Below are 14874 nucleotides of genomic sequence, written 5' to 3'. Positions count from 1 at the left end.
TACTGATATATATCGATCCCGTATCGGGATCCAACAACCTGTGAGCTTTCGATCCTTTTTCTGTTCCCAAATATACTACCCTCTTGCTTCTGTCATCTAGTTTCTTTAAGTAATTCTTGGCTATCTTCATATGCGCGATACAACCAAAGACTCGAAGGTGACCGACATTCGGCTTCCTTCCGATCCACATTTCATACGGTGTGGATTCCTTGAGGGCTTTTGAACTCAGACGATTCAGAATGTACACAACGTGGCTCACCGCTTCTCCCCATAACACATCAGGTACTTTCATCGTTTTTAAACAACTTCTTGCCATTTCCAACACCGTTCGATTCCTTCTCTCCACAACCCCGTTCTGTAGTGGGGAGTAGGGTGAGGTATAATGGCGGTTGATTCCGGTCTCTTCACAATACTTGGTGAATTGATTTGAGAGAAATTCTCCTCCCCGATCTGTTCTAAACATCTTCAGTTTCTCTCCTGTTTCTACTTCAACTGTTGTTCTAAAACTCTTGAAAGTCTGAAACGCCTCATTTTTTGTTTTCAGCAGGTATACCCACATTACCCTGCTGTAATCGTCCACCAAAAGCAAAAAATACCTGTTCCCAGCTGGTGTTGGTGGTGAGACCGGACCACACAGATCTCCATGTACGAGTTCTAACTTTCTCTTTGCCCTGAAGTTTGTACATGTAGGGAATGGGAACCTTGTTTGCTTCCCCATGAGACATCCTTCACAGGGTTTAGATGGGATCACCATCTTGGGAATTCCCTCAATCAAACTTCTATCAGCCATCAATTTTAAGGAGGTAAAATTGACATGTCCTAACCTTGTGTGCCATAGCCATGTTGGGTCTTTAGTCTCAGCAACTAAACATCTTGTATTAACTTCTTCAAGCTCTATTTTGTAGAGACGATTTATAGACTTCTGCACCTTCATTAGCAATCTCCCAGCTTTATCATGGACCCACAAGAATGGCTCTATTATCTTGATTTCATCTCCTCCTTCAGACAACTACCCAAGACTGATAATGTTGCTGCAGAGATCTGGTATGTAGTACACCTCTTCCAGTCTTCTTATTTCACCATTCTTACATTGAAAATCTATTGACCCTTTACCCTTGATTCGGACCCTGGATTCATCTCTAAATTTAACATAACCTTGTATTTCTTTGTTCAGGTTATGGAACTTTCCTTCATCACCGGTCATATGATTACTTGCCCCTGTATCAAGGTACCATATCCTTGATTGACTTGACACTTCACCTTTTGTTTTTAATTTCGGATGCACATTCTCTTCATTTAAGAACACCTCACCCTTTTCTTGTCTGTTTTCCAGGGACATCAGCAGAAGAGCAGGTTCGTTGTCTTCTTGTATGAGGTGGTTCTCATAGGCCCTTTCTTTTCTTGGGTTTGTGCATTCAGCTACATAATGCCCAAGCTCCTGGTAGTTGTAGCACTGAATGTTGCTCTTATCTTTACTGCTAGATGCCCCATCCTCCTCTTCCACGACCCCCACGGCCTCTACCTCTTCCCCTGCCTCTGCCTCGTCCTCGTGAGCCGCCAAACCCTCCTCTTTGCGACTTGGATTTGGAGTCTCCTTCACTTTTCTTCTTGTTTCTCTCTACCCATTCTTGGTGTGTTAAGAGGAGTTTTCGATCATCACTTTCGGTATGGCCTTTCATTCTTTCTTCATGTGCTTTTAACCTTCCAATTACTTCCTCCTCTGTCATTTCTTCTAGATTTCCAAATTGTTCCAGGGTTGAGGCTAATTGCAGAAATTTGGTTGATACCGCCCTAAGCAGTTTCTTCACCACATAGGCTTCATCTACCGTATCACCCAGGGTGCGCATTGAACTCACAAGATTATCTACTTTTGCAGCAAACTCATCCACTCCTTCCGATTCTTTCATGGTGAGTGACTCAAACTCAGCTTTTAGAGTTTGTATTCTTGCAGTTCTTACCCTGTCTGCCCCTACAAATCTTGTTTTCAAATCCTCCCATGTCTCTTTGGACGTTTTCTTTTCAGCTAATGACATCAACAAATCTTCTGGTATCCCCTGGTAAATTGCTGCTAACGCCATCTTATCTTTCTTTGTGTCAACAGCTGTGTTTGCAGTTCTAGGCTCCACCGCCTCCCATACACCATGAGCCTGCATAAACACCATCATTTTGATTGCCCAGGCTCCATAGTTCGTCTTTGACAGCATGGGATAGTGTAGAGTGATCTAACTGTCTTTCTCGCCATTACCACTGGATCCTGTCATTTCTTCTTTGGACTGGTACTTGGGCATATACCAGGATTTGCTCTGATACCAAGTGTTGGAGCTTTATACTAAAGCTGGAACCAGGGATAGGAAAGTAACCTGTGCAGGGGACAAAAAATAGAGATAGGGGCAATACTGGAAAGTTTAGTCTATTTTGGTAATCTGGACAAAACAGGGGTGTGCTAAAGCTTGAAAGGCTTTACTTTATTATCTTGAAGTTGAAAGAAAGTGATATGTCAATCACGTACACAGCTAAGCTATTTAAACAAAAAATTAGCATGAAAATAGGAACTAACTGAACTAGCTAAAGACCAGGTAATCAATACCATGTGCCTTTTGATTTATTCTCCCTAACACAACATGCATACTAAATAAAAGATTACTGAATTACCCTTCTCATTCTAACAGCAGCAATCCTTGCTTGGAGAGGAGTTTCACGGTGGTGACAGTGGGTCGACGGGTGGTGATAGCAGGTGGCCGACAGCCTCCTACTGCCGGTTTTTCCTTGCTTTTTCAGGTGAAGAAGAAAGTTGGAGGAGGTGGAGGAAAGGTGGAGACGTTCTTTTTCAAGCAACATCAGGTAATGGTGGTGTTTTTAAGGAGGTGGAAATGGGTGTTTGAAGGTGGCAGTGGGGTGGTTCTGGGGACTATTTCCTTCAGTATGCCTCCTGTTTTGTGCTGGGTTTCGACCAGATGGAGTCTAGGTTGTGTTGATGCTTAATGAAGGGGTGTAGGGTGGGTTTATGGTGGGGGAAAATGGTGGTTTGTGTGGTTTTTGGGTGGTGTTGGGAGGCATACCAGGAGAGAGATTTGAGAGAGTTTAGAGTGAGAGATTGGGAATGAGAGAAGCTGAAGGTTGAGGTGTGATTTTGGAGGGTTCTTGTGCCTCTATTTATACTAAAAATACATACAAACATGGATTTGTACCACTTTGATGAATCTAGTACACAAAGGAGAGGAGGGAAAGAAGAAAACATAGAGATGAAGTAGAAGACCCAAAGCTTCTAGAATCATACGTGGGTCTTACATGGGGTCATACCCCATTTAATGCCCAAAAACACAGAAAACCGGGTGCATCGGGATCTGTGCGTTGAGATTTTTTTTCTAAAGTAACATTAGATAGATTTTAATTCAAGGATTTCGGAACATCAAGTGGATTAATTTTTTAAGTTACGGATCTCTAAGAAATTACGTTTGAAGTTTCGTGTCTTAATGGCTCGCGATGTTCGTTTTTCGCGACTTTTGTAAATATATTTGTTAAAAATATTTCGAGTGTGAAATAAAATAGTATACTACAGCCTGAGTCCAAAAAACGTTCTTGGAAATCCTGTTGGCAATAAATAAGTACCTCAACAGATCGATTCACTTTTACGCGATTAAAGAAAAACAATGTTTTACTGTATGTTTTCCTAAAATTGTCGTATCTTTTGAATACGAACTCCATTTTGGACGTTCTTTATATTTTCGGAAACAGGGGAAACATGTACTATAATATTTAATGTTTTTCTTGCTCAAAACTGCTTAATGCAAATTTTTAATTTTTCAGACGCATTAATCAGCGTTGCAGTTTGAGCAGTTTGATTAGGTTGGCAATTTACACATTTGAAAGTAAAGTATCATCTGACATCTTATATTAGTTTAAATGAACTTATTTATTTTACTTAAGATGCACTAAAGCTCAATAACTCAAGTTATAACGAGATTTGCAGTGAATTGGTCGTCTATAATATTATCCCTAAATTCTAGGATGCCACACCTTGGTCCAAAAATCATCCAAAGTCCCAATACTCTTGCATGGCTCAATGATAGTATCCAAGCTCTCATTTTTATGAATCTATGAGCTCAAAACTACGGGGAACTACATTTCATGGACATGGAGTAACTCATACTCCATTAGACCAAACTATTGGACCAGAATGCATACAAACTCTAGACTAACAAGATATAAGCAAATAACACATCAGGATCCAAGATTTATACCTCCAAATGATTCTTAAGGGCAAGTTACTTTTGGATCTAAGATGCATTGAGCTTCCAAGTTGATTCCACTTCTTTCTTCTTCCTTTAAGATCACCGAAAGCACACTTTGAAGCTCAAATGCTCACACAATGGATTAAGGTTGGTGAGGGACGATTTGAGAGATGGAAGTTGATGAGGGAAGAGGTCTTGAAGAGATAATGTTGTTTAAATAGGGCTCAAACCCAAAAAATTAGGGTTTTAAACCCCAGCCATGTACGCCCTACGTACGCTAAGTACGCCCAACATACTTGGCAAAAACATGCGACCTCACTTAGTGAGCTAAGGGACCAAAGTTGCAATGTAATTTCAATCTAAGGGTATAAACGAAAAATACATAGGTCAAGGTGTTATAATTATCTTCCAATTGAATCAGACTTCGGCCTTAAAGTATGATGTTGTGAATAACTCAGGGTAGTGCTCTCGCATCTCTGCCTCGGGTTCCCAAGTCCACTCGAAACCCTTCCGATATTGCTATTGAACTTTGACCAATGAAACCACCTTGTTTCGCAAAGCTTTCATCTTCTTATTCAAAACTGCCACCAAGCTCTTAACATAGTTCAAACGGTCATCGACCTGAATATTATCTAAAGGAATCACTGTTGAATCATCAACTACACATTTCCGTAGCTGAGAAATGTAAAAGGTGTTGTGAATCTGACTAAGCTCCTTAGACAGATCCAGTCGATAGGCTATCCTGCCAACCTTGGCAATCATTAAAAACGACCCAATATATCGGGGCCCCGAGTTATTCCTCTTTATGAAGCGTATTACACCCTTCCAGGGTGATACCTTCAGTAAAACCATATCACCAACCGAGAACTCCAACTCAGATCGACGTCTGTCAGCATAACTCTTTTGCTGACTTAGAGTTATCTACAACCTTTGCCTGGTTTGCTGAATAAGGTCTGTCGTTTGGAGAACTACCTCAGTCTTTCCCATGACCTTGTGACCGACCTCCCACCAACAGAATGGGGTACGACACTTCCTCCCATAAAGAAGCTCAAATGGCGGCTCACCGATACTGGAATGATAGTTGTTGTTGTAAGAAAACTCATCCAGGGGAAGGTAGGAGTCCCAACTCCCACCAGAATCGATCACGTAGGCTCGCAACATATCCTCGAGCGTCAGGATGGTCCTCTCGCTCTGTCCGTCCATCTGCGAATGATAAGCAGTGCTAAAGTATAGCATCGTACTCAATTCCTCTTGGAACCTCTGCCAAAATTGAGAAGTGACCCGAACATCTCTATTAGATACAATGGAAATTGCGACACTATGCCGAACAATAATCTCGCGTACATAAACATCGACCAATGTTTTGGCCGACCAGTTCTCCCGAATAGCTAGAAAGTGGGCACTCTTAAGTTTGTGTTGCATATCTGAAATTTTTTGTTTGAGTTCATCAAATAGTGGTGGGGCGACGTTGACTAGCGGTGATGGTGATCTTTTGAACTTGACCACTGTGAAAGAGAGAGGGGTAGGGTAGTGGTAATATTTTGTTTTTATTTTTCTAATTGTTGTTAGAAAAAGAAAATAATTAAACAAAATAAAAATAATAAATCATTCGTTTTCATTATATTTAAAAAATTTATACAAAAACCTTAATAAAATTTTATTTTGAACAAATGATTAGCAAACATTTTTGACCAAAATGTTAATATTTAGCTAAATACAAGGACATAGTTTGCAATTTTGTCAAACTTGAAAGACAAACTACAAGAGTCCATTCTGGCGAAACTTCTAGACTCTAGTTGGTGCGTGTTTTAAGGGTGTGAAGAGAGGCCAAGACAAAGAGTCTGCCTGTAGAAGATGCCGTGCCTAAATCTGTCAACCAACGTCAACTTGGACGGCATTGACACGTCCTCCATCCTCTCCGAAGCAACCTCTGCCGTCGCCAAGCTCATCGGAAAACCAGAAGCTGTATAATTCTCTCTTTTTCCCTCTATGTTTGTGTGTTAAGTTTCTATTAATTTGTGTATTAAGTTTCTATTAAAGTTACACTGAGCATGTTCGTGTTAGATTCATCCTAAACTTAGTTTACTGTAAATTCACGCGAAACTCCATTCGCTGTAAAATTCCAATTCTAGGGTTTACCAGAGCATGTGTTTTGCAGATTCAAATTCCAAAGTCGGTTCGAGTAAAACTTCAGTATTCTCGATTGAGACATATCGCTATAAAATTTATCTTTACGCAATTGAGTAAATTGATTAGTCCAAGAAAATGAATCGGAGATTTATCATGACTCGCTTGAGTAAATTAAACTATATAGTCTGTGATTCGTTGAGATTTATGGTGTTCCAAAGGCTTTTCTCAAACATAAACTTCTTATTGATAATACTTATGCATCTGTTCTTTAATCTGAAGAAAACTGTATGACAATTTAATGTTCTATTTTACAGTATGTGATGATTGTGTTGAAGGGTTCTATACCCATAGCTTTTGGAGGTACTGAGCAACCAGCAGCCTATGGTGAATTGGTGTCAATTGGAGGACTTAATGCTGATGTCAACAAAAAGCTGAGTCTTGCAGTTGCAGAAATTCTTGAGTCAAAATTGTCTGTTCCCAAGTCAAGATTCTTCCTCAAATTCTTCGATTCAAAGGCAAGATATTTATTCTCATCTTCTCGCTATTCTCAAAAGGGCTAAAATCTAAATGCAAAAAAACGGCAATGTACCTTCATTCATTTGCTTTCGTTTTTCTATTTTATCTCACCATTATACTTTTAAAATTCTACGAATTATAGCTGTGTCATATTGTATAAATTGGTCAAATAGTCAAAAAGTTATATATTTTCCTTTTGAACTTAATAGAAACTCTTATTTTATACAAATATTTTCAAAGTGTGGTTAAGATTATTAGACAAGTTTAGTAATTTAAATGTTATATGTTTTACATGTTATAGGGTATTATATAATAATAATAATAATAATATAATACACAAGTATATCAAAAGTACATTGCTTTTACTTGCATTTAGTCCTTGTGAAAATGTGTGTCATTTGTGTTCTCATTTAAATTTTGGTGTGTGTATTTAGGGTCATCAAAGTCAAGAAAATGCACAGTGTTTGCATGCTTTACACCAGTTCTAGATCATGTAAATCACCCTTCACTATTTTTAGAATCAATACAATAAAATCATTTACAATTTTATTATTATTTATATTTTATACAACCCAATGTCCCGACAAATAGATGCAATGTTTCTGGAAAATATATTTGAGAAAATAGCAGAAAACAAGAGCTGAAGCCTAAATGCAAGAAATAACAACGTACTTTCGTTTATTTTGTTTATTATAACATCTTTCATTTATTTTTATTACATAAAGTTGCTTTCAATATAAATATTGTAATTTGTAATAGGAACAAATGAAAGTAAGATAACATATAAACAAATAAATAAATGTAGATTGCTAAACTAATAGAATTATTTTTTTTACTATTTTGCAGGGTTCTTTCTTTGGATGGAATGGGTCTACCTTCTAAGCTTATTAGGAAGTTTATCTGTGACTGAAATTTCAGATGCCAAATTGACTTTTCATGTTGAAATTCGATGTTATTTTGGGGTATTAATAAAAGATCTCTATAATTACAATAATTTGATTTGGCTTTTTTATTACTCTTGTTAGCTAGCTCGTTGTAGCCTACATAACTACTACCGGGGGGGGGGGGGGGGGGGGGGGGTCGATTTCATAACTTTAAGAGTAAAATTACATATTCGTCCCAATGGTTTGGTCCAATCTGCAGGTTTTGATCCGATTTGGAAATTTGAACTTAGAGAGTGCCTTCAATAAAATTATCAACATAAAGAAGATAGTTTTCTAATTAACCAACAAAGCTAATACAAAGTGGGATGTAAGGGTGGTAGAAGTAGAATCCATTCGACCTACTCGCAAATTATAGTTCCACATCAATTTTTTTTTTTTTCTATTACTCTTCCATCTTTTATAACCTACAACTAATGGAAACAATATTTTTCCCAACCAATTCAATCTACTAAATCAAAAACATACAAAACAACATTGGTACAAGTCTTTAGGTCAATGAGAGAGAGAGAGAGAGAGAGGGGGGGGGGGGGGGGGTTCCTCATCATATCAAAATGTGGTACCAATCACAAGGTGGAGGTTGGTGGTACTGACAATACTGTCAGCCAAAAATCAGGAGTCTGCAGCTACTCTGTCAACTTTAATAGAACACAAAATAAACATGAAAGTACCATCAACAGACGTAACAGTGAGTATCCAGCCCAAGACTTGGACCAGTTTTATACTATTGTTCTTAGGGTGAGCATCTGAACCACGTACTCGGACCAGTTTTATACTACCAACCCGGTTTTTTGTTCTCTATACATGAAATCAAACTCAACCAATACCAATGCTTTGTCGGTTCGGTATACCAGTTCCCGATTTTGGACTGGTTCTTGCTATTTAGCTTTCAGTTTTTATGTGTATTTTTTGAAAATTTTAAAATTTGCAAAATTCGTTTTTTGAAGTTATGTTAACATTTGATATTTTCCAACATGTAGTTTAGAGTTTGTATTTCAATTTAGGTTATAATTTCATGAATTTAGGATCCATATTCAATGAGTTACATTCTTCAAAATCGGTATATTAAAGCTGAAAGTTATTGCAACTTTTTAGTTTGTATGGTTAATCTATGAAACTAAAAATTGCATAACGTATTCGTTTGAAGTCGTATTGACATCAAATCTTTTCCATCATGTAGTTTGTATTTTGCATTTCAATTTAGGATATAATTTCATCAATTTTGGTTTCAGATTCATCAAGTTACATTCATTCGGGATAACAAAGATGCGAGTTTGTCAGCTTTTGTGTTTTCCTCTTTCTATAGTATAATGAATCCTAAATTCCTAATTCATTGTTAATGCTACATCAAAACCTTACGTATTTGTTTTAATCCTCGTAATATTTTTCTTTCCCAAGAAATTAAGTTTAGCATAAAAAAAAAAACTAATTTTCACCACTTTTTCACCAACTTGTAACATACGTATCGAGTGTTGTACTGGTCTGACAGATCCAAGAACCGTAAAATAGGTAACTAAACTGGTATATTTTAATAGGTACGGTCTGTGGTTCCCATAATCCTTTCAAATCGGTCTGACTTTGAAACTAGTTAAGTTCCAATTCAACTGATCTGATCCAAATATTCACCCCTCATACTATTATGTATGAGCAACATGTTATAACACCATTTTGGTGCCATCTTACCCTTAGAGTTATAACATAGTTAAGAAAATGATCAACATCTTATAACACCCACTAATTTCCATGTCATCATTTCTTTTTTATTTTTTATTTCGATTTAATAAAACATGTTATTTAAATAAAACCTAATTTTTTAATTAAAGATAACATTCAAAAGTTAAAAAAATATATTACAACAAAAAAATATGATAGTCCTAATTTAAAATGATTATCCTAGCCAAAATAAGTCTTTCGAATCTTTTCCTTTATCGCTCGAAGCACTTCAAAATCTTGGGGCGACAAACCTACCTCACTACATCGAAGAATTGCCAATTGGTTCCTCATTTATGCTTCACAATTCTCTCTCTCTTCCTGTGCTTACCTACAAAAGAAATCCAAGTGTTCACGTTGTACTTTAACTCTTTCTTTTGCTATTAAATTGTGTGTGTGTCAAACTTCCCTTTCAATTCCACCAATTCTTGTGCCCCTTTTTCCAATTTCATCTGAATGTCGTTGAGTGTGTTTCGCTTTGTCGCATCCTACACGGTCTTCGTAGGCGGGAGATCTCTTCGATTTTTTCCGGGATTCATCGGTGTCGGCGTTGAGGTCGATATTAGTCCGTGCATCGGAAACGTCGAACAAACTCGAATTTCATGACATCTTTGATTGTAACTCCGCCGATGTTGGAGTTTTAATCCATTTTGGATCGGATCGCAACATCTCCCATGCTTTTTCATACTCGAAAACATAACCCATTTCGACGTGATATTGTTCTTTCGTGGCTTCGACACTTTGCTTTTCCGAAACAAGTTTGTTGTAGATCCCATTGAATTTGGTACACCTATGATTCATTAGAGTCAACTTCCTACTAAGCATATCAGTATTGCAATATGAATTTTTCTTCATAAGAGCGTGAAATCTTGCTTGCACGACTTTCTAAAAGCAACTTTCCTCATATCATTTCCTTGGCGCTCATTTCTGATGTCCCACACCACGCGGCCACCAAAGCTTACTCCTCTTCCGGTGTCCACCATAGTAGAGATTCTTCACTTTCTACGACCACTTTCCCTCTCCCTCTCCTACTACCTCCCGGTTGCATTTCGGGAACAGTATCTTCCAATGGTTGCGTGACAACCGTCAAATTCCGATCAAGTCAAAGGCAACCGATCAAACCGATCAACTCATTTAACCCTTGTATATTAAGGCTTACACTATGTACTATTGTGCAACTCACTATTTTAATAAGAAGTTATCACTTGAAAAGTTCATTCGATTAGAAATTTCAAACCCTAATCAGGTAAGTGATGAAACTATTCAATAAAACGTTATTTCATATCCCTCGGAGGCATAAAACCCTCATAACTAAGCTTAACGGAGTGTACGAACCTTGCGTTGCAAAGCTAAACACCCAAAAAGGTCATAAACAAAGTCTTTCTCAACCTCTCCCAAATCTCTCTAAGTATGTGAAATCTCTCCCAAATCTCTCCTAAAATCTCTCTCAACTTTTTATAGTCATCCGAATCATCCCGACCTTTAACTCAGCCAAAAATTACACAAAACAGAGAGTTAACGCGAAAATCAGCCGCTTAGGAGCCGAAGCCCCCTTAAGGAGCAGAGCCCTCCTAAGGAGCCGAAGCCTTCCAAGGAACCGAAACCTCCAGCCGGAGCCGAACCTTGCATCAACCAAAACCCTAGGAACCGAGTCGAGCTTGTCAGAGCCGATCATGTTAGAACCGAACCTCGCCTTCGCTTCCTCGTTTCTGAGTTCGGTTCCTCGCTTGTGAATTTACCCAATCGAACCTCGCTCTCGGTTCTCACCTCGCAGCCGAACATCTCTCTCGGTTCTTCTCCTATGACCGAGCCCTCCCCTCGGCTCCCTCCTACTTTCGGTTTTAATCATAAGGGACCGAACCTCCAGCTATGATCTCGGATTTTCGCATATTTTCCCGGTTTTTTACTATTTTCATGTTTTAAGCCTGTTTCGTGATTTTAACGCGGGATTTTTACCCAAACTTATATTTTAACATATAAGTGGGTAAGTTATGTGGGTGGAGTGTTGACTTATCCTTTGTACAAGAACACAAGCAACCTCCCACACTCACTCCAGGGCCATACCCAGCCACTATTCCCCCATACCTAGTCAATCATTGTCCTTTTCCCACCGTTATACCAGCCATACTCTTAGAAAAAAGCTGGAAATCTTCATCTCTCTTCCCACTTCACTCCTACTCCACCAAAGAACAAACTCCATTCTCTCTCACTTCTCTCTCTAAAGATTTCGATATTTCAAGGCTGATTTGCAAGTTCTTCATATACCTTTGGTAAGTAAAATCATCCTTCATATGATTATTCCACCTCTTTCTACTTCAATCATAGATTTCTTACACCAACTTCATCACATTTATGTTAGAACTTCGAATGTTCATGCAATCTTCTAAGTGTTCTTGAGTTGAAAACTTCTGTTCTTCAACATCCATCAACTGAAATCACTCAAGGTGAGTTTATACCCCCACATTTTCTTGTTTTATTCAAGTTTTAGGAGGAGAATAAAAGTTAAATCACCAAGGACATAACTAAACTCAAACAACAACTTTCAACAGAAAACTTAATGTTCATTCATGAACTGTTTTGAGCATCTTAAACTTTTTAGTTTTCATAACTATATCAGGTTCAAATAGTTCAGGTTTATAACTTTAAAACGACTACTTGCACACGTCCATACGATTTTTCTACAATTTATGGTGATTTTTACAAAACTATCTATCACTGTAGCTACGAATTCGGACCAGTCTGTGAATATGGACGCTTTTACACAAGTTAGAGACATATAAAAATCATAATAAAACTTATGAACAAACTAGACACATTTTCTAAACTCTCAGAGTTTACGGATTAAATTTTCGACTTCGTATTATTTTTCTGTGATTTTTCAAAAACAGTGCAGAAATGTTAAAAACAAGTTAACGGCTTACAACTTTCATCACACTTTGTAACGTGTTGAGCAAAGTGTTAATCTTTAATGATTTCATATTTTACCAGTGTTTTCCGTTGTGGTATAATTATATAAAAGAAAATACTCGCTGATTGGTAAAGTCCTTTGTCATTACAAATATTACCAGATAAGGCATGATAAATATAGTTATGTTTTTGCTATACATTCGACTCACATAAAATGGGGTTCATTTGCATTACAAACGTTTTAGATAAACTATAATAGGTATAGTTTATGTTTCATATACATTACAAACAGTTATGTTAAACTATAATAGGTATAGTTTATGTTTCAATTGCATTTCAAACTCATTACCAAAGGTTTTCAGTTCACTTCACGTAAAACTGTTAATGAATAAATTTGTGAGACATTCACTTCTCGTTACATCCCAAGTAACGAAATCAAAAGTCTTGTAAATTGTAACAAGAGTCTCTTGTAGGGAGAACGTAATAGTTGTGTATAGATTTATATTGGATCTGACAAACCCACACCTGAGCTCCATGCAACAGCTAGACCGGTAAGTCTGGGGTGACAAGTGTCATTTAACTTGCAACGCCTGAAGAACGTCGTATTACGAGACCGTCTAAGTCACAGTATGGTTATAATAACTCACATGGGGTATAAACAAAACATAAGATTTACGGGTTTTACTTCTAAATTTAACGAGCTTATGTTAATTCAAACTTGCATAAATTTCTTTAAGTACGGTAAAATACTTGTACACTTCGGTCTTGACTTTTAAAACTACAATGCACTACATAAGGAAAATATTGGATTTTTCTCGAACAAACATCACTTTTACAAGAAGAGGATTTTAGTATCACTTTGAAAAGCTTATGAACTTACCGACTTAATTGTTGATACTTTTTCAAAACTACTTGTATTCTTAGGGAATAAATAAACAAGTAATCAGCCGCCTTTGAGGATGGAACGCTAAGGCGTCAAACGTTTCATTTCTTTTTGTCAACATAATGTAATTGATTTGGAAACATGTAAACATATACTATGATGTAACTTTTTCAATTATATTTATGTTGGTTGTCTATACTTTGAGCACTATTAAAATTGTTATTATGATACTATATATAAAGTCCTCCACTCCCGGACATTTCCGCTATCCTTGGTTTGGGGGTGTGACAGGTTGTGTGGGTGGTGGTTGGGTGGTTGCTTGTGGCATGTAAGAAAAATATTGTAAATGTGTTGTTGTAGATTTAGGTTATGTTAAACAAGGTTTTGTTGAATGTATGGTGATGTAGGAAATTACATTGGGGTGTGGTGAGATTAAAAAAGCTTCATTGAAATGGTACTTAGGGTGAGGTTTGAGAGTTGAGTAGGTTGATGTAGTTTTCATATTGAACGAATCCGATCGGAATAATTGTGTTTGTTTGTGGGTTTGTGTTTGGTGGGTGGATGGATGAATGTGTTTTGCTCCATAATTTGGTTGAAAAGGGAATTGATTTTTGTAAATATTGAGAGAGAAAAGAATCGTGCAAGTAAAATGTTGCGTAAAATATGTATTTATAGATAAATTTATTAAGTAATATTTTTTTTAATTAGACCGCTTGTCAACAATAAGTTGAATTGACCGTTTAAATGGAAAATGCTCGCGTTTCAACACGTTGCGACGATAACACCTCATCCAATAATGCGAGGCTGAGAAGGTATTCCAGCCATTACAATGACATTATGTGCTATCCATGTCGATAATAACAGGCAATAAAAGCCCCATAACTGATGCCCTAAATAGACATATAACATACGAAGAATCCTAATACACGAATACACCTAAAAAGGTAATGACAACATTTAACCTCAAAACTGTTAATTTCATTAAACAGAAACAAATATTTGTTTTGTTTAGATATCTCAAACCTTTTTCAAAACATTCCACTATTTAAGTTGTATTTTTGTTTTACTTTAGTAATTTAGAAATAAATATTATTTTAAATTTATAAAAAATATTATTTTAATGATACCAAGGCAAATATAATTCTTGTTAAAATTTCTCTAAATTTTTTTGATCAATTTGATGCGGATTTTATATAATTGTACAACACAACATTTTATGCTTTGTATAGTTGTACAATATAACATTTTAAAACATATATTACTATATATAAAGAAAAAAAAATGATCTACAAATAACTTTCCAATTTTTAATGTTTATGATTTTAGATATTTTATTTTGTTTTTTCTAAGTTTATTAACTTGATTAAATATGTTAAAATGTTAAAATTTATACTAGTACCTAACAAATCAAAATAAATAAATAAAAATATACGTATGATTAGAATTTTTTTGGCTCGAGCTTACAAATTTACAAATTTTGAAAAAGGTTGTTGATGATAAAACCTCCATAATTGAAATTATTCAAGCGGAAAATATTGCAGCTAACAATTAAACC

At 36.6% G+C, this 14874-nt stretch overlaps 1 protein-coding gene across 2 annotated transcripts; it reads left to right on the top strand.

Moving 5' to 3' along the window:
* Positions 1–6004: 6004 nt before the first annotated feature.
* Positions 6005–7872, top strand: LOC145013157 (Tautomerase/MIF superfamily protein). 2 transcript variants are annotated; one of them, XM_078971963.1, is made up of 4 exons: positions 6005–6197; positions 6677–6877; positions 7313–7371; positions 7725–7872. In XM_078971963.1, exons 1-3 carry the CDS (start codon positions 6087–6089, stop codon positions 7364–7366), a joined length of 366 nt encoding a protein of 121 aa, XP_078828089.1. In that variant the 5' UTR covers positions 6005–6086; the 3' UTR covers positions 7367–7371; positions 7725–7872. The 2 variants fall into 2 exon arrangements, with proteins under 2 accessions (XP_078828089.1, XP_078828090.1); XM_078971964.1 differs by lacking the exon at positions 7313–7371 and having other exon boundaries at positions 6007–6197.
* The last annotated feature ends 7002 nt before the right edge of the window (positions 7873–14874 follow it).

This window comes from Lactuca saligna, chromosome 8 (genome assembly GCF_052625555.1).
Source record: "Lactuca saligna cultivar CGN05327 chromosome 8, ASM5262555v1, whole genome shotgun sequence".
In the NCBI taxonomy this organism is placed as follows: Eukaryota; Viridiplantae; Streptophyta; class Magnoliopsida; order Asterales; family Asteraceae; genus Lactuca; species Lactuca saligna.
The sequence above is the reverse complement of the archived record's forward strand: the minus strand, read 5'-3'. Positions and strand labels throughout refer to the sequence as shown.